Source organism: Poecile atricapillus, chromosome 2, assembly GCF_030490865.1.
Source record: "Poecile atricapillus isolate bPoeAtr1 chromosome 2, bPoeAtr1.hap1, whole genome shotgun sequence".
Classification (NCBI taxonomy): Eukaryota; Metazoa; Chordata; class Aves; order Passeriformes; family Paridae; genus Poecile; species Poecile atricapillus.
In genome coordinates this window covers 6,403,982-6,430,893 of record NC_081250.1, presented here as the reverse complement: position 1 = coordinate 6,430,893, position 26,912 = coordinate 6,403,982, and the positions used below count along the sequence as shown (strand labels likewise).

The window sequence follows — 26,912 nt, the reverse complement described above, 5'->3', positions numbered from 1 at the left end:
GAAGGTTAATTGAAATGGTATCTTTTCCAGTCCTTGCTTCTCTCTAAAACACCATCAGGAGATTGAAAGTAGGAGCCAGTGTTTCTGAAAGACTCAGAGAAGGCTCTAAACATCTATTCAAGGACATTTGTTCATCCCTGCTTGAAGTTCAAGAATGTTTTTTATGCTCCCCTCTTGTTAAAACTTCACAATAATTAAAATCCATTCAAGCTCTCCTTGCTAGTCCACAGAGGTTTAAATATGGCCTTTAAATATTGTCAGTATTCTGCTGATGGAATATGCAGAAAAAGGCTCTCTGCTGCATGAATAGCAGCAATTTAGACTGCAGAGTAAAGCCATCCTGGGACTTTGTAATCAACTTATCTAAGCAGCCAGCACTATTTAAGTCCTAGCTAGGTACAACAGAATATTAAATTAAGGAATCATCCAGGAGTCAGCAAAATCCTTTTGATAAGGTCACACCACTGCCTCAGGAACAGGCTTGGAATGGGGCCATGCTATATTTGAGCTAACAGAAAATATCCATGACCCTGCCGCTCCGGGACTCTTGCAGGAATTACACTGGGCTTGGGTGCTCGTGGTCTTTTGTTCTTAAGGCAAGAGAGACAGCCTCTTGGAAAGGGTGTGCTGATTTTAATTGGTGTTTAAATTGATAACTCTTCTCTTTCTACAACTTTTTGAAAAATAGAACATTTCTTATCATGATTTCACAGCATTTAGGTGTCTTACAGTGAGTCTAATGCAGACACCTACCCTTCACTGCCACGTTAAAACAGATTTTATTCAGGATGTACTAAACAGGGGACAGAAATGAATTACACTCTTAGAGTTTACTATATTTAATTAACTTTGATAGGATTTTATTTAGCAAAACCCTTTCAGGACTTCCAGAAAAGTATGGGTTAACATTTCTGCTGTATTATTATATCTTTACAAGCAGTACTTCTGCATTCTGCTACTTCGCAAATAGAGTAACCCCATGTACTACAGAAGACTAAGCTAATTGGTTATGTGCTACTCAAAACAAGGTCTCTGTGGCTTGAAAAGCATTTCCTGAGAGACAAGACTTCTCAGACACTCCTCAGACCAGGCACCTCAGACTTTTGCAGAGATGCTGTGCTGAAGAGCTCTGACAAAAGCTAAAACAGCACATGGCTCCACATTTCTAAAGGTGCTTAAATTCTTAAATGTGAAAACACATTTCTTAAAGGTGCTTCACTGCTCAAAATTGCCACAAACTATGTGATTAAAATCCCATTTTCTCAAGCAGCTTGGGATACCTGTGTTAAAAGTGAATAGGACTCACGTTGTTTTATCAGTTCTCAAACTGTGAGTGCATTGAGATCAGCTGGACTTGCTGCGTTTGCCTGTCTTTACATCCCTGCTGGTGCTGGATTAATTGCATTAAAATGAAAATTAACTCTTTGTTGGACTGCACTCTGAGGATCACCAGCAGGGCAAGGGAAGTCATCCTCCCCCTCTGCTTGGCACCAGTGAGACACATCAGCAGTGCTGGGTCCAGCTGTGGACTCCCCAGTACAAGAAAGATGGGGACACAGCGGTCCAGCAAAGGGCCATCACACTGGGGCTGCAGCATGTGGTGTAGGGGGAAGGATAAAAAGGAGGAGAAGACCTTTGTGCTGTCTTCAGCTTCCTAATGGGGTTATGACAGAGCCAGGCCCTTCAGGGATGTGCAGAGAAAGTGCAGGAGTCAGTGAGGGAAATTCCAGGAACGTGTAGGAAAAAACGTTCTTGGAGGGTCTGGTGTGGCAGCAGGGGTCCAGAGGAGCTGTGAAATTGCTGCCCTGGCAGATTTTAATAAACTGACTTGACTAGGTTCTGAGCATCCCAGTTTAACATTGCTTTGAGCAGGGATCAGACCAGAGATCTGCAGATGTCCCTCCCAGCTGTGGCTCTCCTGGGAAATTCTGTACTAGAGTCTTCCCTTTGAGTTTATGGCAAATCTGTGTTTTATCCAGGCAATCAGCAATTAAAAAAATTAAAAAAAAAAAAAAAAAGCATCAGATAAAAGTTCCCAGGGATCTGGGGTTTGTTTTTGTCCTCCACTTTATCTGAGTCTGTGCTGCACTCCTTTCCTGTCATCATGAGCAGTATGTGAGGGAAAGTAGGTGCAGTCTTCAGTCTTTGTTTCAAATAACATACCCTGTCTTCCCTTCACTTCCTCCTCCCACACATAGTTCAAAACATAGACTAACCTGTTACTCTGCATTTTCCTTGTTTTTCTTGGAAGCAACTTCTTCCAAGATTGTTTTCATTTTAAAGACTGTGTGGTATTCACAGTGCTTGCCTTCCCATGTAGTTGCTCTTTTCCCAGCTAAGTTATTTTGCTGTTTGAATATACACAGTTTAGGAAGAGCTAGGGTAGGACAATGTCAAACTAGAAAGTGATTTGCAGATGTGAAACTTAAAATACTTTCCACTTCAGGCTGGGAGTTTAAAGGTTTTGCTCATCTTGTGCTTTCGGCAGTATCCAAGAGCTCATCTTTGTGCCTCTTCCTTTGGTTACCCCAGTTCAGTATCTGGTCATAACCCCACAGCTCTGATCTGACAAAAGATTTTCCTTGAAAGAAAAAATACCTTCCCACAACATGTACTTGGCTGCCAGCCACTTCAGGTAGTTCATAAATACAGCTTTGAAGCAGTAAACTTCTGTTTGGGGCTTCAGATTCAGCATCCCACCTTAGCAAAAAATCCACTTCAGGTCTCTGTGGAAGAGGCTCTGCAGTGACCTTTTTGGGTGAGGTGTGTGCTTGGCCACTGGTGCAGCCCCTTCACTTTGAGAAGTTCACTGCAGAAAAATCCAAGACAGCTCTTTGTGTGCTGGGTTTCTGTACAAGTGCTGTGAAATTTAATTATCACATTTATTTAATTTTTCATTTCTTTTTTGTCTGAGAATTTTTTTGCAACATCACTGTTAGACCAATAGCTGAAAACTGAATATGGATTGGGGGTGAATTAAGCCTGGCTTTGAGGTGGTGCTGTGGACTGCAGTGCTTTACTCTGTACTGTGCTGCTTGGTAAATTCATCCCCTCTGTGCTGCTCACACCTCCCAGATCCAGGAGCTTTCTGCAAGTGGAGATTGGCCCCAGAACCTGGACCCAGAGCTGGCTTCAGCCTGCAACAATCCAATGCTGTGTGTGCATATCAAAGGGCAGGAAAGGTGATTGTGATCTATTGGGATGCATTGGAAAATGTTGGACCTGGGTGTGACATCAAACTCAGTACCACCAGCAGCAGTGTAGGCACATGAGCAGCCATGGAACATTAAAATAATTACATTTTAAGTGGATATGAGTTCATTAGTATGACCTGTAGCTTGCAGTAGGAGTCTACAGAGCTGACACTGATTTCACAGAGTTTCTTCAGGGACAGCAGGAGGAGGAAAGGGTGAATGAAGGGGTGCAAGTTGAAATTTGAGATGTCATGAAAAGTGATTTCAAAATTGGCATTATGAAACTGCTTCCCAGTTTGTTTTAGATGGCTCAAAACTGCATGAACTGCTCTCATGAGGCACAAATTGGGATCTGCTGCTCCAAGACATCCTTGAGGCCTGGCTGCAGTGGGAAGGCACTTCCCATGTGTGTCACTTTTGTGAGAGGTGTAATGCCAAGAGAAGGCACTGACACATCTCAGTAAAGCAAACTGAGGTGATCCAAAGTAAACACAAGAGGATGACCTGCACTGGGAAGAAACACAATAGATGACACTTTTCTTGCATGAGCTCTCCCTGCACAGGCAGAACGCACAGAAATGAGAACAACCTTATTTCACCCACTGGAAATCAGGGAGCAACCCTGCAGATAGGCTAAAATCAAGCACCCTGAATATTTTACTAAAAGTAGATGGTTGTATGAAATTTGAGTCATTAAAATGTAGCTTTTCTGATGGGTCTGAGTGCCTCATTTGAAGAACATCTGAGCACTTTCCAGTGCTGCTTCCCCTTCTGAAACAATTGGTTCAAGTAACAGCAACACTCATGACAAATTAGTGATGCTGTCAGTTTTACCAGCAAAGGAAACCAATTAAAAGGTTTCCATTGACCTAAAGCTTTAGGTTGTGGCACATGGGATCAAAAGATAAATTTAGCTCAAAATTAAAAGCTGGTTATGGAATATTGAATTGAAAATTACACAACTTTGAAACACCTTGATGCTGGTGGTCAGATATGAGTCATGGATGGTGAATTTTCACTGCACTTGAGAAAGGAAATGTTTTTTAATACAAAGTTTTAGTGTTCTGCTTCCTCTTAATACTTTTTCTCCTTCTGAATGTCAATACTATTAACTGTGATGCCAAAAGTAATCCATAAGGAAGATTCTTGGTGCTCCCACAATAATGATCCAGATGGTATATTTTTCAAAAGACTGTGAGAAGCAAGACAGAATGGTTGTCATTTACCTTATTCATTCTACTAATTTATTTCCTTGTAGAACATCTCGTGGTTAGATGATGCCCTCTGTGAGAAAAACCTATGACTGTACTAATTTTTACCCATAGATGGAGCAAGTAGCTCTCATTTGCAGTAACCCAGGGAAGAAATTGGGAAAACCCTGCCACACTGCTGCCAGATTGTGCCTTGAAGGCCTTTGGACTGTGGCTGATCTCTGCTAAAATTTTTCTTCAAGCATTAGACTGAAGTTCATTCCCTCCCAAGATTTTACTCTGTATTTGTGGTATTTAGGTGACAGGTTGCAGAGAAGGGGGTTTAGCCCAGGACAGGCTTTTGTATAGGGTTGGCTGCTGGACAGAGACATTTTCTCTTTCCTTTCCTCAAGCTATTTCTCACCATTGCTCTTCAGGAATGTTTTCCTGCAGAATGTCACCATGCAATGGGATGTCTTTCCTCATTCCAGCTGGTGCAATCTACATTACAATTTTTCTTTGCTAAATCAATGCATTCCTCCCATGGTCTTGGAGCCTCCCAGCCTTCAGACAACAACTGCAGAGACCCATCAATTCCAGTCTGCACCAGGACTCTGAGCAGCTGAGGCCACTCCATTTCCAGTTCTTCTCCCATGCTGAATGGGCAGGCAGGTGGGATGCAGAGGGAAAAGGCAGGAGGCAGCTTTGATTTGTGGCTGTGACTACCATGCAGGACAAGGGGAGCAAGCTGGGGAAGGACGGGGCTGCTCGGTCCAGGTCCACCTTGGGAGGATGGTGTAGACTCTTCCACAGTCATCCCATAAAACCTGGAAAAGGAGAAAAGCTGTTTGTCTCACTTTATTCTCCAGTTCTGGTGTGCAAGGACAGCTAATCATCCTTTCTCAAGCTTGCTTTGCCCTCAGAGGCAGACAAGGGGATCAATATTGTTCATCTTGGTCTCATCTACACTAGAAAAATGACTTTTTGCAGACAAAATGTGTCAGCACTGCTGCAGCTAAGCTAGTGCTACACACATGGCCAAAGACCAGCCACATTCAGCACCATTTCTCCTGCCAGTTACTGATTGCTGCTGTCAGCAGCAGATGATTTGTCTGGTTAAAACGTGCCTGTGGTGATTGTGCTTAGTTTATTTGGAGATGTCTTTCTAAGTGCTTCCCTTTTCACCTTGGTTTTCCATGGTCAGTGCTGTCTGCATGGGGGGGGTATGACCAGTATGCTTTTATATTCCTCCCCTCTCTGTTTAGGCAATAAAGATTTTTTATTGGACTGTCTTAAATTACTAATAATTAAAATGCAAACATTAAAAAAAAAAAAGAAAAAAAAAGAAATAAAGGAAATAAAGAAAAAAAAGAAAAAAGAATATTTTTAGTCTCTGACTTTCATCTGTAGAATATGGGACAGATCTGAGACCAGATTAATCCCCATTTTCTACCTCTTTACTGAGGTTTCAGATATGGAACATACCACAAATAATCAAACCTTTTAATAACAACCAAATTATTATTCCTTGTGATGTGTGGACAAGACGTTAGTTTTATATTTGCTCTTTTAGAAACTGCTGCTGGCATGAAGGGGAAATAGAAACTGCAGTCTGAACATCTCCAAAGGCTGATGAACTGCTGCTCTTTGTGTCTTTTGATAAAAAACCTCTCTGAAGGGCATTCCTGATGTGCAGGCAGTGATGTAAGCAATAGTCAAGCTAAAGAGAGTGCTTTGCTGTCTTAACCTGTCTACGATTACAGGAGATAATTTGGAAATAAATTGTGGTGGAACTTTTGGTGGTCATGGGCTGTTTATATTTAACTATCTGTGTTTTACAAATCTGAGAATATATGTAGGAGCAGACTTTCAATTATATTTATGTGTCCATTTTCATCAATCATTTCAGAATTTGGCCCCTAAGCAAGTATTTGTTTATAAGTGCAGGAGAAATCCTATTTACTTTAGCAGGTTTGTTCACACATTTAGAAGTACATTGCTTTTCCTGATTCTAAGTGAATGCTTGTCATAATTCCACTGAAAAAGCATTATTTATCTAAGTTTTTTTGCTATGTGGTCGGAGCCTGGAGGAGTAATAATGACTTAAGGTATGAATCCGAGTTTTAGAGATATTATGGGATTTCAGCTTCTTAGATAAAGTGCTTGGAAAATACCTCAAAAATGGACTGAATAAATGATAAATGTTGACTCAATTGGTTTTATGATTTGGAAAAATATGTAATGAAAGATCACAAGGCAGAAAAATTATTGGATTAAGGAATACAGTGTGTGTAGTAGAGGGGTTAAATCCCAGGCTCAGGCCAGCTCTTATGTAGCCCCTCTTGGGTGAGTGAGTTACGACTGGGCTTGGTCTGATTTTAAAAAGAAAATAAGCTCTATAAAAATGATGGTAAATCTCTGTGCATTGTGAGAGTCAATAGGGCAAGGAGCTGATCACTATCATGTCTCAATTTATGGGCTTTGTGGAAATGAGCCTTGGCTTTTTTCAGCCTTTGGGGCTGTGAAAACATCTTGAAGGAGAGTCCTGCTGATAACCAGTGATTTGACTGACAGGGTTTTATAGACTTCACACAGACTCTGCTACTTGCCTGCAAGGTTTTCTAGATTTGTTTCCTGTTTTCACATCTACATTTTCCTATTGACCATAAAGCCAGGCAAAGGTAACATTCCCATTTGTGTGGGAAGTAACCACGGGCAGGAGTCACTGCATTGTCACATCTGAGCTGGTATAAACCATCACATGAGCTTCCAGCAGCTGCTTTAGCAACTCCTCACTTCCAGCAGTCACAAACTGGGCAAGGAGAGCCTGGATCATCTCTTTGGATCTGCTCAGGGGCTGGAACACCTTCGTGTAGTGATCATCTGACAGTGGAGTTGTCATTAGCCCATTTGATCTGTACAGCAAACTTAGAAGCAGGTTGGTTGTTACTGGGAGAAGGAAATGTGGAAAAGCAGAGTAAAAAGTATAAAGCTCTGCATGTTTAAAGTTTAGGAATTTTTCCCCATTGCCAGGGTAAGTCAAATAAATATCAGTGTCAATTAGGATATCTAGAAAGAAGTCTTTTGTCCTTGCAGTTTGACAGAGTTGAAACTGCTGTGGAAATGGTGTAATTCCAACCTATGTCACTGATCTAATTCCTGTTCTCCTGAATCTGTGTAGTGCAGCTGAATCTTTCCATGCTGCTTTCTCTTTGACCAAAGTGAGCTCATGTTTCCTTTGTCAAAGCCAAGGAGAACAGAGATGCCACTTTTTAAAATTAATTAGTTTAGGATTTTCTAGCCCAGTGAGTTAATTGATTTGGGGTTTATTGTGAGTAGAAGAATAAACACATCAGCTGGAAGGCTCGAAGTCATGTTCTTAATTTAAAATGACAGGCAAAGTCTTCTACTCATGTCAGAAAACTGGTCTTGGGTCTAATTTTTGGACAGTGATCTATGAACAGTTCCCATCCATTTGAACCTTTCAATAAATTTGTTTGATAATCCATCAAAACTTCTGACAAGCTTCCCTGGCACAGTGTTGGACATACTGAATGAAGGACAGCACTGTGCAAAGGATCCAATTCAGGCTTATAAAAGTATTTTGTTACTCACAGGCACTCACATGCATGTTAGCCAGAGGTCCATGCTCCCCAGATTTTGCACCATTTTGTGATTTGCCCTCTCTGTGGTGTGCCAGTGTTGTATGAAATGGTTTGTGCTGCTAAGTGGGTGTGTGTGGATGCTCCATGAAAAAAGTGCAAAGGATGGGCAGGGAGATGAGGATTTGTGGGGGTACAGTGCAAAGCTGGAGAAAGCAAAAATGTTGTAGTGAATGTTATTTTGAGAGTAATGCCCTGAGTAGAAAACTTTCTGAAGGGAAGATTTTAGGCAGGAGAGTCATCTCTGATTATCCATCTCTGGCAATAATCTGTAATTGATGTTCTCACACAGTGCTTCTGCTTTGGTATGCTTGGGTATTAGAATTTGTTATTCAGCTGAACAGCTAAACCAGTGTATCTACAGAGCATTGCTGAAAGATCCAAATGTCAGAAATTAGCTGATTTATGACAGTCCTAAAACCAGCAGTGATGACTGCTAAATAACAAACCTAAAGCCAGCAGAGAGCTTACAAAGGTTCAACTTAACCACCCTTCCACCAGGGAAGGCTGGTTCTAGAGAGGGCCCCAAGTATTAATGAAATCCATTTTTAAATAAGAAGAAATAAGTTTTCTTATTTAAGTTTTAAACAAAACAAACAAAAAAGGTTGTGGACTGTTAGGTTTTGATTTGTTGTTGTTTTGGATATTTTTCTATATAAACTTTCTGTAATGCCCTTTTATTTTGCAGGTCACAGAGTATTTGAACATTCTTCTGTATCTTAAAAAAAATTTCTAGTCTTAGATGCTGAAAACATTGTGTGTAGTTGATAAGTGAAACAAGTACTCAGAGCGTTTGATGATCAACCATCAAAGCACCTCATTTCTTTAGTTAAATTATTTTGAAGCTTGCCTTGGGTTTCCTGTAAGCACACTTTATTGGTTGGCAGCTGTGGTGGTTTTCTTTGTACTTTGCTTCTTGCAGCATCTCCTGCTGTTTACGGCTCTCTGAGCCCCAAATGTGAGTGAGTGCAGGGTTGGGAGCTCTGTGTGGGTGTGTGACACAGCGCTGCAGTGACAGGAGCGTGGGAGCAGCTGTGCCAGACAGTGCCACACTGTGCCAGCCTGGACTGCACCTCCCTGGCAGCTCCTAGAGCCTTGTGAAACATAGGTGCCCTCCTGTGGGCATCCCCCTGCTTCTCCCTCTTGTGTGGGGAGCCTGGATTGCCTTGCCTGCCTGGAAATGCTTTAGGTTTTGAGCTAAAAACCTTTGACTACACTTGCTGCTGATTTGTTGGTTTGTTTTTTGTTTTTTTTTTTCCCACTTCAAAACCAATTAAAACATTAGGGACTAAAAGAATCCCTCACACCAATCTGTAATTTCAGCAGTTGTTCAGGAAATCAGCTTCTCCCCTCATCCCAGGAGAGTTTGACATTGCCCTCAGGTCAGGATATGACACTCCATATCAAGGTAGACATTTAATTGTGTTGATAAATGCATGGACCATAATGCAATTAATTTTTGGCTGGGGAACATATGTGGAGGTAAGCCATTAATCAAATATTCTTCAACCAACACTGTTATTTGTGAGTACAGAGCATTTCATTTCAGGGTCACCGTGAAAGTATCTGCTTCATTGCCTGCCTGACCTGGGCAGAAGGTCTGGTGTCAGATTTGTTTGTTTAACCTCAGTATAAGGTTTCCATAGCTCTTCATGTTCACAGTCTTTCCATGAAGCTGTTTAATGGTGAGAGAACTGCACTTGGCAACCTGAGCTGTAGCTCCAACAGGATGATGCTGTTTGCAGTAAAGCCTTTGCTTCAATTCCTCTTTCACACTGACATGCCCCAGAGCACTGAGCATCCAGAGGCCAAAACTGGCTTTAATCCATGCAAAACAGAGGTCCATGCACATCTAAACTCCACAAAGGTCAAGACTTTCTGGAGGGAAGGTGAAAGAATTTCACGTGAGTTAATGCTTAATACAGGAGCAAGAGTAGCTACAGATGGCAAATAGTGCCTGAGTGATTTATTCTGTATTTAGCATCTCTATTACTGCTGCCTCTTTTGTGTGTGGTAGAGAAGGGGTGAGTTTGGCCATGTTCAGTGCATCTTGAAGGATTTCTGAAAGACAAGAAGCACCAGTGGCAGCTGAAACAAGTACCCAGGTAATGGAAATGTGCTTTTGGCAAAGGAGTCCTCAGCAATGCAGCACCAGCCTAAACTTGTTCAGGAGTGTGAACCTCAAAAATGAATGAGTGGTTAGCTGGGTTTTTTAATCTTTTAGGAGTATTGCCTCTTGCAGCAAAGCTGGTTAAAATGTGTTTCTACCTCTGTGAAGATAAATTTTGCTCTATTGTGTGCAGTTAAATTCATTGGATTTACTATGTCTGACTTTCAGTGACACAGGTAAAGATTTGATGATTGGGCTCTGAACCCTGTGCAACAATTTTCAGATGTGGATGCCTGAAATTAGTAGTAAATCCTCACTGATCCACCTAAGTCAGTTGATCTGAAGAAAAAAGCAAAAATCTCCTTAAAACAAAACAAAACTCAAAAAAACCCAACCAAACAAAAAACAAATTAAAACAAACAAAAACCAAAACAGACAAAAAACTAGAACCAAGCCAAACCAAACAACACCAACAGAAAACCCAAAAATATTTTGGCTAATTTCAGCAATATTTGTTCATCCCCTCTGTGAAGGTGGTGAACAATAAGCAATAGTTTCCTACATGGTAATCTAAGTGTTGGGTTTTGTCCTTAAAAGCCAGAGGAAAACTCTTACTTCTAATGCAATCAAAGGGATAAATAATAAGTAATGAGGAGTATTGCTGATCTGACATCTTGTATGTTTGCTGGTGTTCACAGAAATCTTTCAGCCAAATGGTGGGGATTAATGCAAACCCATTTGTACAGCTGTCTAGATTTTGTTGGATCAGAAGCCCAGTCTGCAGAAAAATAGGTGGATTATCAGCAAATTCTTACTAGTGGCATGGGAAGATAGGTAGGGACAAATGTTCTAAATTTAGAGAAATGGTCAAAGGCATGGCTGTGGAGTGACAGATTTGGGCATTGTTGCAGATGTTAAGAACATTTTTCTTTTTCCCTGTTTGTTGTAGAAACAAAGACCAAAAAAGAAGCTGAGATTTAGCATTTTTCTCCATTTCATTGATGCATATAATAAATAGCCATGCCTTTGGGGTTCCTTTGTGCTGGGCCATATTCCCTTGAAGTTTGTTTAAGCGGAGGACTTATGCTTTGGTATTATCCAGGCCACTGGAGTGAAGAATGTGTAAAAAACAAAATGTTTTTGTCAACATCAAGTTTTTCTGAAGAATGTGAAAATGCAAATAAGAAGATTAACATGTCGTATTTCTGTGTTTTATATGGAACATCTCCACGTAGCAATAGGCACACATATCCGTGCTGTCAGATAAATCCTGAAAGATAAGGCTGTCCTGATTTTTGGGTGGTATGGGGGGGTGTGTGGAGCTTCTGTGCAAGGGAGATATCATCAAGGGCTTCTGCCCCATGCTGATGTGTTGCTTTTTTATTTAACCACAGAATGCAGGGGTGAGGAAGAGAGTTAAATTTCAGATATTTTTTAAGGGAGAAAGCCCCACCAGACAAGGATGGTGGCTACCTTGGGATTGTCCCCAGCCTCGGAGAATGGTGCTGGAAGAGCACGTGGCTTTTCCAGAGGGTGACATTTGGGGTGAGGCTCCTCATTATGTGTGGCTGTGCCAGTGCCTGGAGAAGCTGTGGGTGGCTGCAGTCCCCTCAGTGACCCAGGAGAGGTTGTGCAGCATCCAGAAAGCCACAAGTTAGAGCAGAGGGGATTGAAAACCCTTTGGAAACTGGCCTTAGGTCAGCTCTTGTTCCAACCACAGTTTCTTGGCATGGGTTTTGTTATTAAAGACATGTCACTGCAATTAAATGGCATTAAAGTCAACCCAGCAGCTGCTGAGGACTGGCCAGAAGTCATGGTGCTGTTAAAGTCACCCATCAGTTTGGGATGAGCTTTGAGGCAGTGTCTGGAGCTTTGGAGCAGCTGGAAGCCACTGTGGCTGTCACAGGAAGTCCCTACAGCCCCTCTGGAAAGCTGGGATATGGAGACAGTGAACGTTGTCAGCGGAGGAGCTTACAAAGCAGAACGTGTAAAAAATCTGTGCTGCAGAATGGGAAACTTATATCCAGTGCATGCAGCTGCTTCCCTGGAGAGCCCAGCCACAACTCAGGAAGGGGGAATGCCAGGAGAGCACAGACCTACAGCAATGGTTTTAGCCGTATTTGGCCCTGGTTTAGTCAAGAGAGACAAGAGAGGATCCAGCTGCCCTGGGCTGGGAATCTCACCTGTGCTTGGAAAAGAGAATTGGAGAGAGTGATTATCAGGAGTCACACCATCATTTTCACTCCTTTATTTTTTTGTATTTCAGAAGAGGTGTGCAGTGGGAGAAGGCTTTTCTTGTGCACAAGTGTGTTTTCAGTGGGAGCGTCCTGGCACTGCCTCCATGCACTGACTTTTGCATCTTCAAACACTTCCAAGTGCTCTGATGGTTCCAGCAACATCAGACTTGGAGAAGGCAGCAGCAAAAGGCATCACCACAAAACGGGCCTGTTGAGGCATCTCCACCTTTCTTTCCTCTCATTGCTATGAGAGGAAATGCCTATCATTTTGTCCATTCCAGTTTTGAAGCTGAGAAGAAGAGACATATTTTTCAGGGCTTGCTTCTGCTTCTAGGTTTCCATCTGTTTTTTGTCAACATCAGGTTTTTCTGAGTACATTTTTTGCCAGTGCTTAAATTTTAGGATTTGGAGTGCTACAACAGGAAAGTGTCTTCTTCCCACAGAGATGTTGAAGTTGACAATGCCCAGAATCTCACATGTGCTACCACTGTAATGAGAGGAAAAACAGGATTACATTGAATAGATGAACCTCATGTGTTCACACTGCTTTGTTCTTGACATCAGCTGGGAAGAGTTATGAGATTGTGGTACCTGTAGTTGTTGCAGTCAAGCTTTATTTACCCTTTTCAGATGATGCAGTCATGATGTTTAATGTTAAAATATATGGACTTTTTTTTTTTTATGAGGAACTGGAAGAGGAAGGAGAGTATGCCCTTTGCATGAGCATGGCTAAACTGAGTCATTCCCCAGTGCAGAAGGGCTCTGCAGGAATGGGGACCTGATGTTTGGGGTATCATTGTTGGAAGATCTGCTTCCTTATTCAAATCCTGTGACATTATTAGATAAATAAAGCAAGTGACACTAAAGAAAGTATCTGAACAGCACATAATTTCCTTTGGAAAATAACCCCACAGGGTGCTGAAATCTGCTGCTGTGGGGCACAGGGATAACTGTGCACCGTTCCTCACTTGGCAACCATGTCAGGGACCAGACTGGAAAAATTGCCTTCAGTGGATTTACTTCTCTATCATCTAGCTGCCAGGAAGAGGAGTTTAGTGCTCTATTTTGTATATGCACTTTGGTCCTGTTTCTGTTTCTGCATGAAGCTCTCTAAAGTCCTTCCAAATTCTTTACCATAAAGGATAATAAAATGCTATAGTACTTCATTAAATGGCATCCAGAACTCTTTTCTTCAGACATTAAAGCACAAATCAGATTGGGAGCAGAACAGCAATAAATGGAAAGACTGGGGAAAATTCACTTCCCGTTGGAGTAGCTGGATTTTTGCCATCAGTGAAAACCTGGGATCCATCCACTGTAACAAAAAATTAGCAGGTATTAATAATGCTCTTTTTTCCCAAGACTCCATGGATACCCACCAGTAGTGATTTACTGTAAGCACTCCATGAAAAGCAATGTTAAATCCTGCTGCCTTCAGCTTTGGAGGTCACAGAGAGACAGCTGAGCAAACCTCAGCAGTGGCAAATGCACGGCATAAAATACTGTCACTGGGAAAGAAGGAGTCAAGGCTTAATCACATAAACAGATTCTCATATACTTTTTCCATGCTATTTTATAAGTGTTTATATAACTGAAAAGATTAACCTGGAGGAAAAAAAAATGCTAGAAAAAAAAGATTTTACGGCTTCTTATTTGTGCCTTTACTATGGTTGAGGAATCAGTTTGCATTTTACAAAGCCTAAAAGTGGGGGAGGAGTGAGAGGGAGGGATCTGAATAAGGAGAGTATTTGCATGGATCTCAAAATATTAAAGAAAACCTAAAATCCCAAGGAGTTACTTCTGTCAAATGCAGACATGCAGGCAAATCCAAGGCTGGAACAGGACTCAGTATCCAGGCAACATCAACATTTTTTTTAAGCTACTGCCAGTGCCACTGACAGCTTTTGCCACTTTATGGTCATATTAAAAAAAAGAAAATGCCTGACATCACTGAAATTCTTAGAAAGTACTTTCTTGTCCATCCAGCAGATGTGAGGCTGAGCAGCACCCAGCACATGCACATCTTGCAAAAATTCTGAGGGAAAAATCCTGTGATGAATTCATGGCTAGGAACTTGCGTTTCTCTCTAAACCTGGCACTTTGTTTCCCTAAAGTTTCTTATCCTCTGCCTTGGACACAGATACTTGCTGTGCATTGGGGAAGGAATCGTGTTCAATTGAGCTGTTTATAAGCAATGTCTGCCACTGAAGGCTGCAGGATTAGAGGAGGCCTTTGCTGTGCTAAGGAAGCCTTCAGCTCTTCTTTCTTTGTTCTTTTTGCATGGTGCAAAAGCCAAGGAGGTAAATGAGGTTAAGAACTTCATTAATATCCTAATAAGACTAATATAGGAGGGAAACAAGCCCTTGATTTGCAGCCTTAAAGGGGTAAGTTGGGACTGGTGGGCACAGTGCTGTAAAGAAAGGACACTGATTTGCCATGTCCTTAGAGAAATGCAAATGGTTTTGTGCTGGCATTGTTAACACAGTGAAACTTGGAGCTGAGCAGTTAAAACTGTGGAAGAGCCAGCTTCATTCTTCACCATGGACCAACTCAGGGAGCACTAAGTGCTTCTCAGGCATGGCTGCATGTTTTGTGCCTTTGCAGCAGACAGCAAAACCATCTGTCACCTCAGGAAGTGCCTGGTGATGGCAACCAAGGAAAGGTTGTGAAGAGACACAAAGCTTCATGGTCATGAAGGGGGGTACCACAAAAACCCAGTAAAAACTTGCTGCTGACATGATGTTTAGCTCACTGCTGGCTACGTAGCTAAGCTCCTTAGGAGGAGATGCCCAGGGAGCTGCTAAACTGCAGAAAGTCCTTTGGGTTCTGCTGGTGCTCCACACATTCCCTCCCACACCAGATTTGTGCAGGCTGTGATGTGGCAGGTTTGTGAAAGCTGGGAGGGTGAAGACTGGGACAGGAGTATCTCCCTCTGCTTCCAGTTTCCCCAGAGCTTTGTCCGTGACCCTGAGTGGACATTCACCATGTTTTGTGAAGTTTCATTAATTAATGTAGTTTAAGAGTGTGAATTTTGTAGCAGGTGTCTGTAAATAGGGAGGACTGAAGAGTGCAGGGGGGTTGAAGGGCTGATTTAGGCTGGTGGTGTTGAGGGCTCTGATTCAAAGATCAGCAGGACCTTCCTAGTCAGTGCTGTGCTTGGCACAGGAGCTGGTGTCACATCTTTTAACACGTGCAGGAAAAAAACCCACTCGGAAATTAATTTAAAGACATCTTGAGAAGCTCAGTTGTGCTGGCAGTGAGCCTGAGTTTTGCTACTGAGACCAGTGGAAGTTTGGTCTCTTGGGTTGAGGGTTGGTGCTTTCCACCCTGCACTTATTCCTCTCTGAGAAATTCCTGAAGACACAGGAATTTTGCTGTTTGCCTTTGAACGCGTAGGCTTTAATGGATATAGGCAGCAAATAAACAGGGAGGAAAGCCAGAAACTTGTGGTCACCATGAAAATCTACTTCATCTGCTGTGGGTCTTTATTTTCTTTTAGATTTTTAATTAACTTTCTGGTTAATAGGAGTAGAAAAGGGATCAGTCTAAGCATGAGACTCTTGCAGTGCAGTAGCATCTGAAAACAGATTTTGATCTGAAGCCCTCACAAAGATGATGTGGGTTGTGCAGTTGCCTGATAGCAGAGTTTTGTTCCTCTGGTTGTGCAGTTGCCTGATAACAGAGTTTAGAATAAAACCAAAGTCTATTAATGCCATACTCAGTCCTATTTCAGTGTTTTTTCCTTCCCTCCTCTGCCCTTAAAGTATTTTATTATGACTGGAAACAACCTACCTAGTTTAAAGGAATATGTGGCTTGGAGCAGTAATTTCTGTTTGTGTCTGTTAGCACAGAGATTTTAATATTTTTTGCTTCGGTGACGTGCTTGCAAATGAGCTGAGTGTCAGATTTGCCAGGCTTTATTGTCAGCTGCCAGGTGATGATGGAGTGGGTTTTTTCCACAAATATTTAATAATAACAAAAGTGTTCAGCCTGGAACATGGGTAGGTTTTTACAGGCTGTTTTAGGCAACCTTGACTCTGAGAGCCAGAATTGCACCAGGTGGGGGAAGGTTCCTAGGCCTGTGTTAGAAATGTTCCCCTGAGAACAGAGGTACCTGAGTGAGGGACTAAGAATGCAGGAGACTTTTGGGGCAGACAAAGAAATTCAAGAGTCTCTGCTGCTGGATATATCCAAAGCTCTGTGACCATAACACTAAATTTGTGCTTTGTTTCTTGATGTGGAATTTAAGGATTAGTGACATGAGAACCACTGGGTAGAGTGCTGTCTGCTTTAAGCACCAAAGTCACTGCATGAACCTTGACAAAATCTGGGGACCTGATGGCTCTCTACAACAAATCCTGGTCATCTGTGGTAGTATTTTAGATCATTTTAAAATTACTTGACAAGGTACATTTGTCAATTTAGTATTGTGCTTGACCCAATGTATTGCTAAGCTAAGTCACCACTAAAAGAGATTCCATGATCCCAGAATTCTCTCAATTTGAGGCTCAATATGTTTTGAGGAAGTGAATAGCAAAAGATGCTGGCTGCAAATTAAGAGTCAGCTGGGTTGTGCCTTGATCACATCCTTTGATTCATAAGGGGATCCTAAAATATAAATGACCAAGGAAGTGTTGTGTAAGGAGGGACAGTGGTGTTGCCTCTTTCCCACACTGGCTTTCAAGCAGATCCCCAAGGACACAGCTGACAGCCTTTTCAGTCTCTTCCTTTATCATTAGCTGTTGTGAAAAGTTTCAGACTATTTTTTCTCCTGCAAGGTATTATGTGTGCAGGGTTGGCTTTTCCAGGAATATTCTCTTGCTGCCTTGTAGCTCCCAGGTTTCCAGCCCTTCTGTCATCTCGAGGCATAAAGACTCAAAGCTTTCTCTAGTTCATGTCTGCATTGGTCTCAGCCAACCCACTGAGATTTTTCACACAATCCTAAAAATAACAACTCTGAACTTTACAGTGCTTGCTGTTTTCACTCGTACAATGAATGAACAGGGAACTTTTTACCATCCAAGCTGTTCCACACTATCCTTTGAATCATAGGATTGTGGCTCCCACAGTCACAGCAGCTTTTTATCTGGATCCTGTGGGTCCTTTTTCCAAGTCATCTGTCTGCCAGTTACACAAATTGGTAGAATCATCAATAAATGGGAAATACTTGAGTAGTTTCTAGATCACTGTTGACAGTAAAACAATCCAGTTTTCTCATATATGTCCACTGTCTCTTTCTTTGTCCCTTCTGTACCTTTGAAGATTGTTAAGGTGCCTCTGTATCACCACAAAAAAGCTGCAGGGTCTGTCTTTTTCACAGTGCTTTCATCTCTCTTTAAAAAGTCAGTGAAGTTTCTTTTGCTATAAAAATTGCTTGGTGTGATCTCAGTGCAAAAAATATAAACCAAAATCCTTTAAAACAAACAACAACAACAATAAAACCTGGAAAAAGAAACCAGAAATATTTTCTCTTCCAGACCTCATGTGTGTGAAAATGTATATTTTCTCCTCTATATTCCCATCTCTTCTGGCATATTTGGAAAACTAATCCTAGTAAGCTTCCTCTCTATTCCTCTTTATATATATCTATATATGAGGTGGTGGTGGTTCCTAAGATGTTTATCTTGGAAGGTTAACAGAACTGATTTTCCAGTTGTTCAGTTATTGTGACATTAAAGCATGCAAGGCACTTGGCTTTATTCCTTTGCTTCCAACTAACGATGCTTTTGAATTATTTATTTGTAGGAAAAGTAAAGGTAGAAAATGTAGACTGATCTTGGGGAGTTTTTGTGGACTTTTTTTTTGTATGGTTTTGTTTGATATTTTTTGTTGTTTTGGGGGTTTTTTGGGGTTTTTTGTGCAGGTTTGGTTTTGGTTTTTTTTAATCCCTTGTATTGTTTTTTTAAGACCTGAAAGTCTACTGTATTTTGCTAGGGGTGGCTTGAACAGAGGAAAGTGTTTGCTGCAATTGAAAAAAGACTGTACAGGGGCTTTCAGTGCAGTCCCTGTCTTCATACAGAGAATTCCTCCCTTTCTATTGTATTCCCCTTGCTGGAGCAATCCCACTTGTATTAAGAATGCAGCGTTGGGTGATCCTGTAGGAATTTTCCCTCTTGGCACCACTCCTGTGTTTAGTTCATCAGGATGGAGTCCTGTGCAGTGTCCTTGGCCATTGATGTAACCAGACTGGCAGTGGCTGTATAATTAGTTGAAGTCCTTCCCATGGATACCCTGGCTAGTCCTTGGGATTTTGTGAGCTTTGAGCTTGAGTTGATGAGCAATTCAGCTCACTGCTACAAGACCCTGCTTTCACTGCCAAAATAACATTTATGCAAACACCTAGAAGTGACCTCAATGTAGGTTTCAGGTTCTTCTGCACCATCACAGCAACAAAGAGCAGGAGATGCACACAAATGCTCCTTTGCCCTTCAGACTCATAGGGAAAGTTTCATTCCTCTGGAAGTTGCTGCTCACTTGCAGCTGAACTATGAGGTCTGTTTTTAATCAGTGAAGAATGGGAGAGTCATTGGTGAAACTGCTGGAGCCAGGAATGAGGTAGGCTTCTCAAGCATTATCTAAGCATTTAGCTTTTCAAGGTGTGGCTCAATTTCTCTTCAGTCAGCATTTCTGTGTTGTCTCACGCAGAAATCTAGACACACAGGTCTAATAGGATGCTGCTGGCCACTGTCTCTGATTTTACGTATGTAAGATATATAGACTTAGCATATATGCCTTTATTTGACCCACTGTGGCAGAGCAATGGGTCATTTTGGGGTGACTGGTTTGTGCAGGATTGACATGCAAGGACAGCTGAGCACTGGTGCCAACAGTTGCTAATTCAGTGAGTTTTCCTCTTCTCTCCAAATAAATCTCTGAAAACAGAATCAGTGCAGGCCTGTATTTCTGTAGAGTTGTGATGCTCTGATTTTTTAGTCTCTTATGTTTCATGGGAGTTCAGTATTGGGATAGTTGTATGAATTTCACTTGTCAGGTACTGGCCATCCCTAACATATCACTTTTTTTTTTGAGCAATCTCAATCTAATTAATTTGCTGACATTCCCTTTGTGATCCATTCAGTGCTGGCTTTAAGACTTTAACTGAAACTGAAAGTGGTATTTTGTTCAGTCCTACAATACCCATTTTAACTTTCATGTAATTTAATCTGTTTGAATTCATGAGAGTTGAAGAAGCAGTAAAGAAAGGAGGATAAGAAGAGAACAAAAAGGAGATTTGTGATGTTCCAGTGAATCCCACCTCCTTCTCAAGGTTTTGTGGATCAATATATTTGAAAGACTTGATAGAAGCTAGAAGAAAGAGAAGCAAGAAGAGATGAGAAAAGCCCAAGTGGAAAATGCTTCTAAGGAACTTATTGTCTCTGTTGTTTTGGTTTGGGTTTTTTGGTTTTTTTTAAGTTACTGCTGATATGTTTTTCTTTATCTGAGAACTTACTAAATTTTAGAAGTGGTGTTGTCACCAGACATCTTGTACTTCCTGGATCGAATACTGTTTTGGTGTTTTGAGCATAGCCAGATTGTGATGCATTTAAAAACAGCTCCATTTTCCACAATAAGATCTGAAATTGCTGAAGAAGTGACTGCTGGAAACATATGCACCAAGTTTTTCAGAAAGATGTGGAGAAATGATAAAATTATCATCTGGATGGGATCATAGTCATCAGTCCCAGTTTATTGCTCTCCTGGGACAGATGCTCTGGGTCTGAAATAGTATTTTTCTTACCTGAAATCACCAATATGCCAACACTACCATCGCTGTTACTCCTATTCCTGCTGGTTTGTGTTACATGCTCTGGAAAGGAAGGACAGGAAAACATCACAAAGACGCCAGGATGTAATTTATAAGTAATTTACCAAGAGTTCTGGGGAATATAGTGTGCACCTTAGGGGACTGCTAGTAAGAAGTAAAATTAAACTTTTAGATTTTTCTGACAGATTTTTCAGAGATTGAAATCTTTCTTAATGTATAGTGAAAGCAGCATGAAATGGTATTTAAAAAAGGGGGATGAAAACTCGTTACAGGGAAACACTTGGTTATGATTATGGGAAGTAATTGAGCCCAGCTTGGAGTCATAAACTTGCAGGTCTTTTATGGGGTGTGAGCTGGGCTTGGACCAGATGGAGAAAGTGGTAGTTTGTGTTTCTCTTTGAAAACCTGGGCTATATGTTCTGTTCAACCAGCCTGCAAATGGTGTTCAGGCTAAACAGGCTTTTTGTTATTGTGCATTGCATCACCTGGACTCGAGTGGATTTTTTTTTATTTTTTTTAGAGGAAAAATCTCTTTTACATATTTATTTGCATGTTATTTTGAAATATTTTCCACATTTTCTATTTATATGAAATATGGTTGCAGTTAAGATCAGTCTGGTGTTGCAAGAGGTGTAGGCATGTGCCAGCACCAATGACAGCATTAGAAAATGCTTAATTTTGCCAACATTTATGTAGAGTTTAAAAAAGGAAAATTAGAAAAAAAATCCAATTTAGGGAAAACTTTTAGGACAACATGGCAGAGAAATATGATCCATGTAGAAATGCAAGCATAACTCACGCTTTAGCTTTCTGAGTGTGGATCTGAACTTTTTTCTCTTAGCAATGACAAAAACAGAGGGCATTTTGAACAAGGAAATTCTCAGCAATGAGGAAAGGGAAATACTTGGTTTTGCTGATGTGCAGTCAGCAGCCAGTTCAAACAGTAATTGTCACTAAGGGGGTACCTATTCCTCTTAGCCTTCCTGTTTTCAGCTAAATGAGCTCTTAAATTTTGAGGAGGAAAACATTGTTTTTTTCCATTTTCACATCAGAATAAATTAGACAGCACTAACTGGTCCCCATTGCTTGTCCTCTTTTGTTGCTGCATTTTTATGTCAGGTTCAAGATCCTGTTAAAAAGGCAACTGAAGAAATGGTTTGAAATATCAATATTTAGAGTATTTTTGCCATGGCACAGCATTTACACCTCCATGAGATGGATGAATCAGTTTGTGTTTCAAAGCTCTGACATCTGGTGGCTGCACTTGTTTGGTGTGATGGCATCTTCCTTATTTTCTGTCTGGTGACCAAATCTGAACACTCACCTTCGATTCTACCTCATAGAATAAATCTTCACATCAAGACCAAAAAAACCCTATTTTTGTATGTTTGTGCCTGAAGAATCATGGCAAATCACTGGGGGGTAGGTCCTTTTATCCTGAGAGATGGAGAACTTAAAGCAAGAAGCATCAAAAAGAGGGAGCCCGGACAGGGAGGGGGGGTTTTTGGGCTGAGGTCTGGGGAGCTTTGCAGATCCAGTGGAGTTAGAGAAGTGTTTCACATATAAACACCAATGTTTGTTTGTTCCTTCCTCAAAAATAATTTTATTAGGCTGCCCATTGCTTGGTATCTACCAGAGTGAGTTTGTGTAGGATTTTTGGAGGGGCACGGTGTTATCCTTATGCAGCTGAAAAACCCTAATATGGGATAAGTAATTTGGAAGACTTTAATGTAGCTTGACAAGAGTCCATTTCATGGTTCTTTGGAAGGGATGGAAAGGATTTGTGTTTTCAATCTCCAGAACATAGATGGCCCCAAAGGAACACTTTGAAGCACAGCTTTTTATTATTAGTTTTACAAGATCCTTGCACTGGAATCATTAAGAAGATGTAGTACCTGGTGTAAATGTGCAAGTATGGGCTAGACCATTAGCTATGGGAGACAGACTGATTATACTCAAAACACTTAGTGCTTTTTTAACAAATTACTGTGAAAGTCAGCTGTTAAACAGTGTTGTTTCATTTTCTAGTAGCTCTGTGTAGAAACATTAGAGTCTTGTTGCTTCTCTTAATAAGGGGAAATGAGCCCTCCTGGTACAATGGCCCTGCTTAAAAAGGTCATCAGCGACTATTTATCCTTGGTTTCTGTCAAAAAGGGGGCTGTTTCCATGCTGAAGCGATAGCAATTCTTATCTCATTAAAAAAGGATTTAAATTTTTTGCTTTCTGATGACATAAAGTCATTCTTAGCAATCCTTTGGCCACTGCAGAATGAGGAATGCTGTTCTGAAATTGGGGGAGCTTGAGGTTCAAACTGCATTGGGGGTGTAGGCAACACTTCTTGTGATTTTGGCCAAGTAAAGACTGGAAAGGGAAGTAAATGACTGTTATCAAATATGCCAGGGATGACTCTGGATCAGAAATGAACACTGTTCTCCATGCACATGATAAGAGAAGAATGACCAGGCTCAGTTTGCAGCAAGGAGAATCCAGCTTTGGATTTGGGGAGCTGGTTTTCAAATGGGAAGTACTTCTGGAAGTAGGTTGAGTATCAGCACATGAAATGTGCTTGTGGGGAGAGCCAGAGTTGAGACAGCTGCTGTCTCAGTTGTGCTGCCATGATCATGGCACAGTGAAGGGAGGGGACAGTGCAGGTGAAGTTGCAGAGGTAAATGTGGTGATCACACAAAGCCAGATGAGGTGTGCAGAGCTTAAGACTTCTTACAGCTACATTAAACCAAATATTTAATAACACAGACATTTTCCCCTGCTAATTCCTCAACTCATTGCTCCATTTGCTTCTCCTCTGCACTGGGTGAACAGTGAGTTTCAGTGGAGGGGCTGGAGAAGGGGCTTTGTAAACACACTGTGCTGGCAGGAGATTTTATGCCAAGGATTGTTATTTGGTTAAAAGCAGCAGGATGTTCACTTGCAGAGCTGAAACAGGGCCAGAGATGAGGGTGAAAGAAAGTGGGAGGACTAGTCAGAAGGGGAAAGTCTGAGAACAGCTTCACGTTAATTATCATCATGCCTCACTTGGATATCACTTCAGAGCCTTGTGTGGAAGGTAATTAAGTGCCTTGGTAATAATATGATCGTTTTGTTGCTAGGTGAAAGAACAGGGGTGTCCTCTGTACTGTCTTCTTCCACATTCTCTACAGGGCAGACTTGGGGGAGCCTCTGGTAGCTGAGGATGACAGAGGAACTTGCTGTCACCTCTGCACGTATTCTTGGGGTCCCTGAAGGCCCAAGACATCCTTGCATGAGTGCATCTTTCTGAAAAACCAGAGCTTGTAAGGAATCTGTGTAGATAAAGGCCTTTTCTGCAGTATTCATGGCTGGGTTTTGTTTTCCTTCCTAATGATATTAAGTCCAAAAGCAATCATGGGCAGAAGGAAAAAGTCATGTTTCTTTGTAGAGGAAAAAGATTAAATAACCATTAATTCTTCATAGGAATAAAAAAAGATAAGACTCTCATTACTCATATAGGGTTTGATTTCTGAAAGAGCTGAGCTTCACAATATGGTGGTATCCAGAGGAAAGGCTGATTCTCTGAAACTTTTAAAAAAGCTTTTGATTTAACAGAGAATTTACTATAATCTTAGGAAGGCTGGCTACGATGGTTTGACCATGCCTTGGATCACACTTCCACCCCTTCCCAGCTGCTCAAGATCCAGCCCACAATGATCAATCCTTTCCTAAAATAAACAGCTCTAAATGTACAGACTCAGAGCTGAACATCATCACACAGCCTGACTGATTGGGATGAGCAACAGCCTCGTGCATGTTTGTCTCATTGAAAAGACCACGAGGTGGATTTTGCTGTGTTACAAACAGCTGTGCTGGTGGCTTCTGCTTTGCAGAAAGCGAATTTAAACAGAGCAATCTACACTGAGCACAGGGATATGTGCAGCACGGGGAGGCCACGTCACAGAGAAGCTCCAGCCTGTCACTCCAGCTACGGTCTCCAGAAGGTATCAGCCTTCCTTTTATGAATTGGCAGGAGCTCGATCCCATGAATCCATCAGTCATTAGCTGTGGAGGGCCGGGCGTTCCAGAGCTCATGGACAGTCAGCTGGGCTCTCCTGTCACTCCCAAGACTCAGCACACGTGAATCAAAATAGTTGGGTGATGTCACGTCATGGTGCCAGTGCGCCTGGGACACTGCTGCCAGGAATTGTCTGTCCAGGGGTGCTTTCCTTTTACAGCCTGTTGAAAGAGTCATCATGCCAAGCTGCACATGACAGTTCCCTTCAAGAGGGCTGGTGGCTCCTCTGCACAGTCAGTATTTTTTAAACAAGGGAGCTTATCAGTCGGCTCCTGACCTTTTCCACATGAGCTGATCCACTGGGAAATGTTGTTTTGGTCTCCGAGGCTTCTGACAGCTGATGTATAAGAGCTCTGTAGCTGCAAACTGGGCAGACTTTGAACTTCTCCCCGTGTCCACACAGACTTGCGGGGCAGTTCTGCATGCCGGAATTAAGGCTGGAAGCGCCTGGCGAGCAAGGGTCGGCAGCCTGCTGCAGGACAGCTCTCCACAAAGACAACAGCCAGGCACCTCAGAGCTGAGCTGCTGGCCAGCTGGACTTCTTTTGCAGCCACACTGTCTTTCTGGAAATTTATTTACTCACAACTGGGCTTTTGGTGTAAGCAACACCTCACCTTGCCCCTCGTGCTGCTTTTCTTTTCTCCAACCCCGGGCATGAGCTGCCGCCGCGCGAGTGCATGTTGCAGCTCATGAAGCGTTTTGGCAGCTTCAGAGGGAGCAAGAAGAGAAAGGAGCGATGCAAAATCTTGGAAAGGCGCCACTCCGACCCCCAGGGCCTGTCTGGTAAGGACCCTCTGCATCCAGAAAGGAGGGAGATGTTGTTAGTGAATAATGTTCACTGCTCTTTGGGAGAGGGTGATAGTGAATAATTGAGCAACAAGGTTGTGCTCCCCAGTTTCACAGACTGAATTGTGCATTTGTTACGTGGAGGGTGTTTTGGAGTTGTTTTGTGCCAGAGATGAAAATCTGAGCTGACACCTGTAACCCACATCAGCCATAACCTTTAGGAAAAGAGTGGTGGGACAGGAAACTTTACAGTAAATGCTATGGCATTCAGAAGGGGCTGTTGCCTGATGCCACTTTAATTGAACAATAATAACTGAGTTCTAAGTTAAGTCTAATAGTATCTATTGAAACATGAATTTTAAGTAGAGGAAAAATTCTTATCAGTCTCATAACTAATGCATTTAAAAATATCTTTCTGATACTGCAGTTATCAGTATAATTGTGTTTGAGTTGCAATTAGGGACCGTTCTCTCTTAATCAAAAGATTTCCCGGTCACTGAGTATTAGCTCCAATACAGGTGCTGAGGTGTGTGTGTCAGAGAGTATCTGTGTGTCACACAGGGATCAGCTGGTCAGGAGAAAAGGGATTTTTCAACAGGATCTGGCTGTTTTCTTAATAATGGAGAAATACCAGTTTTAATGCATTTCCTATATGGGCTAATGGTAGCTGTTTCTCTGAAGACCATGAGAGTTACTGAGAAATTCTGTTCTGTGACTAAGAGGGTTAAAACTGATGTTACACTGGATCAGCTGGATAAGGCTCAGTTTAGAGAGGCTGACATGTACAAAGGCTCTTCTCCTCTCTATTGATCAGGAGTCACTGTGTCAAATCTAGAAGAATGATGAAAGTAAGAGTAGTGTTGGACCAAATGGACAGTGTGGAGACAATCATGTACATTTAGTGATGAAGAATTACAGCTGTTGGATGGGTGGCTGCCCAGGGGGCCTGGTTTTCTGTTTAATGTTTTTTAATTTATGTAGCGATTGGTTGTGTAATTTTTAAGTTGTAATCCTTGCAAACACTTCTCCTTTTCTTCCTGTTGCATACAGTTAAGTGATCTTAAATCTAAAACTGTTTGCTGTGTCTTGTTCTGAGTTTTCCTAAACCCACCTGAGGGTTTCTGTGGGAGTGGTAGGAAGGTCAAGGTGTTTTGAATGAGAAATTACCCAGGTCTTTGGAATTTCACAGTGTCAGTAATATGCACAAAGACAGGTCACAGGGTTTATACAACAAGAAGGGGAATATTTATCCTAAAGACATAAAATTCCTTCCCAAATTTCTAATTAAATGTGCCAAATTCTCATGTAGAATAGATGGAAACATGTGCTATTTGTTGATTGAATGTTGAATGGCACTTTGAACCACTAATTCACTGTCTTATTGTGGTTTCATCAGCAGAGGGAAATAGCCAGTATCTGCAAAAGGATTCACTGCTGGAAGCACTAAACATAGTGTTGCATGTCTGCTTCCTCTAACTCTAAACCCTGTCCTCAGCTCACTCCATGGAGAAAATAATTTGTTCTGCACCAAAAAATCTGACTGTATGAACTGTACTGTTTGTGACAGAGTTATATAAAAAAAAATTGGAAGTATAATTCCAGCAGTGCCAAAATACTTGCTCCTTCTTTCCATCATTTGTATTATTCCAGCTTTGTAGCCCACTCCAGTGAAACACAGTGAGCACCAGGCAGAGTTTTCTGCACAGCTTTCACTCTACAGATTTTGCAGATGCCGTTCTTGTAAGAGTGTGACCTGGTCAGCTCCCTGCACTTCCATCATCAACAGAGAACTACCAAATCACAAGGGTGGGAAAAATCAAATGGGATGTGTCTGAGTTACTGCCTTCCTTGGATGCCCTGCTGTGGGGATTGCCTCTGCCATCCCAACAGAGAATGGGTTCTTTTCAGGGAACAGGTTAACAC

At 41.7% G+C, this 26,912-nt stretch overlaps 1 protein-coding gene across 3 annotated transcripts in view; it reads left to right on the top strand.

Annotated features, from left to right (window-relative positions):
- The window catches only part of PRKAG2 (protein kinase AMP-activated non-catalytic subunit gamma 2), a 210,684-nt gene that overhangs the window by 78,831 nt on the left and 104,941 nt on the right, over positions 1 to 26,912 (top strand). The window contains exon 1 of one of the 3 annotated variants that reach the window (XM_058833470.1): positions 24,373 to 24,986. The exons of the other annotated variants lie outside the window; for them this stretch is intronic. Within the exon in view, the coding sequence (XP_058689453.1) occupies positions 24,881 to 24,986 (106 nt within the window). The 5' untranslated portion in view covers positions 24,373 to 24,880. Of the gene's footprint in view, positions 1 to 24,372; positions 24,987 to 26,912 lie in introns of those variants that run through there. 3 annotated transcript variants of the gene reach the window in all.